General features: G+C 38.3%; 1 protein-coding gene across 1 annotated transcript; it reads right to left on the bottom strand.

Moving 5' to 3' along the window:
• Positions 1–439: 439 nt before the first annotated feature.
• Positions 440–1,723, bottom strand: LOC148205502 (tubulin-folding cofactor C-like). The gene has a single exon (XM_088103389.1). The coding sequence runs from the start codon at positions 1,610–1,612 to the stop codon at positions 608–610; it is 1,005 nt and encodes a 334-aa protein (XP_087959515.1). The 5' UTR covers positions 1,613–1,723; the 3' UTR covers positions 440–607.
• Between the last annotated feature and the right edge of the window lie 734 nt (positions 1,724–2,457).

The raw sequence follows: 2,457 nt of genomic DNA, 5'->3' as shown, positions 1-2,457 counted from the left end.
GGTTAAGAATAACCAAACCGAGTATATCTTTTGATTCAATGCTACACTTGTAGCCTCGAGCTATCATGCAACAAAACAAAACAACACTAACTATAAATTCGAAACAACATCATCATACGTAATGATAAATCATTTGAAGCACAGTAAGAACATGTACTTGCAGTTCATTGATCACTAAATTCAGACACCATACTACCAATGTTTCAAGTCTTTCATAACACATTCATAAACAATTTGGCAAGCCGTGATTATAATTTGCACAACACTGCAGTAAAATGTATAGTTAACAGCTTCCTAGAAGAAACAATCCAACCATTATTTACCAATGAATTACAAAAGCAAACAAATACTTAACAACCAGCAATTCCAAACCATGATAAGATCAAACTAACATTGTAGAAGCCAAACAATAATAGAAAAGAGAAAATGGAACCCTACATGGAAGCAACACAGAAAATTCATTCCTACACCGAAATTAAACATGTCCAAAACCATTTCAATTGATTGCACTATTGAAACCAAAATCAGCTTATCTCAACATCAAATTCCGATAAAGGAACATACCAAGACTCAATCACACATAAAAGGAACAATGCTGAGACTCGGATCAAATTTCCTCATCCCCATTTTTCAAATTCGATACATCAACAATCCCAACCCTTTCACTCTCCGGCAAAACCGACCAATTCGGAGACTGCACCGCCCGCAGCCACCGGAAATCATCCACATTTTCCCAATTCCCGGTCTCGGTGTCGAGACCGGCGCTGCGAAGATCCTCCTCGATCCCTGAGTAACTCAAACAATACGGCGCAAACCTCACGCCGTTACTGTCCTCAATTATTGGCTTACTCCTAACCCTAAGGTAGAAATCGCTTTTTCTGGCAGAGTGAATCCGAATCTGATGAGACGCCATCACGAAGACGCAACCCTCAGCTTCCTCAATAAGAACAGAGCCAGTCACGGGCCCCACGTAAACCCTACAATTCTTCAACCGGTGTACAAAAAGCGCCCTAACGGAACCTATTATCCTCACTTCGCAGGAATCGAGATCCGAAACGGCGAATTCCCCTACCTCGGAGCCCCTGAACTCGGCGACTAAAACCTCACCAACTTTGTTTCTGAAGCCGGGAGATTCGCGCGTGGCGAGGCGCGTGTCGGGAATGGAGGGTTGAGGGGGTTGTTTGGGTTGCGGAATGGCAGTGTCCTTGGGGTCCTTCTTGGTGGGTTTATTCTTGAAGGAGAATCTGGTTTTGGGGATGAGTTGGTTGGTGAGGTTTTGGAGGGATTGTCTTAGGTCGGAGACGGTTTTGAGGGAGGTTCGGACGTCGTAAGAGGGTAGGAGGTAGGAGTTTTGGGCGACGAGTTTTTCCAAATCGGAGATTGATTCGGAGATGTTCTGGAAATGGAGTTTGAGGTTTGGTGGATCGGAGGAAAGAGATTGGGATTGTTGGAGTTGGAACTCTATGGAGGTTTTCAGTTGGGAGAAGTGTGAGAGGACGGAGGAGGTAGATTCTGTTGAAGATTCGGGCTTTGTTGAACGGCTTTGGGGGCGCTTCGAAAGCCTTTCCACCATTGCTAAGTGCTTCTTCTGTTTCTCTGTTTCGTCTTCCATGGAGGATGACTGTTCGCCTTTCTGGGATTCCTCAAACTCAATTCATAGTACATTCATGGTGTTCAGATTCAGACTTCATTTTTCATTATCAGACTTTTCCAAACAATGAATAAGTAGTTCATTTTTTGATACGTTAACTTTAATTTATTCATTTTTTTTCCTGCCATGGTATTGATTTAAACTGTTGCCATTCATTTATTTGATTATAGTTTTAATTTAAATACAAAACCTTTTCATATTCTTATCTAAACAGAAACATTCCTCGTGCATCCTATAGGTCTTATTCACTTGAGTGGATTTGTGAGAGAATAATTGAGGGGATTTGAAAGAATTTGAAAATAAATTTTTTTGTTGATTATTTGAATGAATTTGGAGGTAAATGAGATTAGATTTGGAAGTAAATTTTTTTAATCTGTCACGTCAATCAAATCCTACACTAATTCTGAGAATCTTTACTTCCAAATTCATTCTCACTTACCTCCAAATTGACTCAAATAAATAACAAAATAATTTATTTTCAAATCCTCTCAAATCCCCTCAATTACTCTTTCTCAAATCCACTCAAGTGAAGAAGGTCTTCGTTTTATAATTAGTATCTTTAAAATCATTCAAAAAATTATTTGTATTCGTCGATTGTATAAAATTTTCCATATCCTAGATAATCACAATTTCTTCTTCGTAATTAAGTTAATTTTCAGTCACATGATGTGACATTTTATGTTCAAAAGAAAAGTTGTATTTAGAAAACAAATTTTTATAATAAAAAAAAGAAAAAATGTGTGTGAGATCTAATAAATTAGAGTAATACATTATTATCGGATAAACTATTGGATTAATTGTTTTAT

Source organism: Vigna umbellata, chromosome 1, assembly GCF_029865625.1.
Source record: "Vigna umbellata cultivar VRB3 chromosome 1, Vumbellata_1.0, whole genome shotgun sequence".
Lineage (NCBI taxonomy): Eukaryota > Viridiplantae > Streptophyta > Magnoliopsida > Fabales > Fabaceae > Vigna > Vigna umbellata.
The sequence above is the reverse complement of the archived record's forward strand: the minus strand, read 5'-3'. Positions and strand labels throughout refer to the sequence as shown.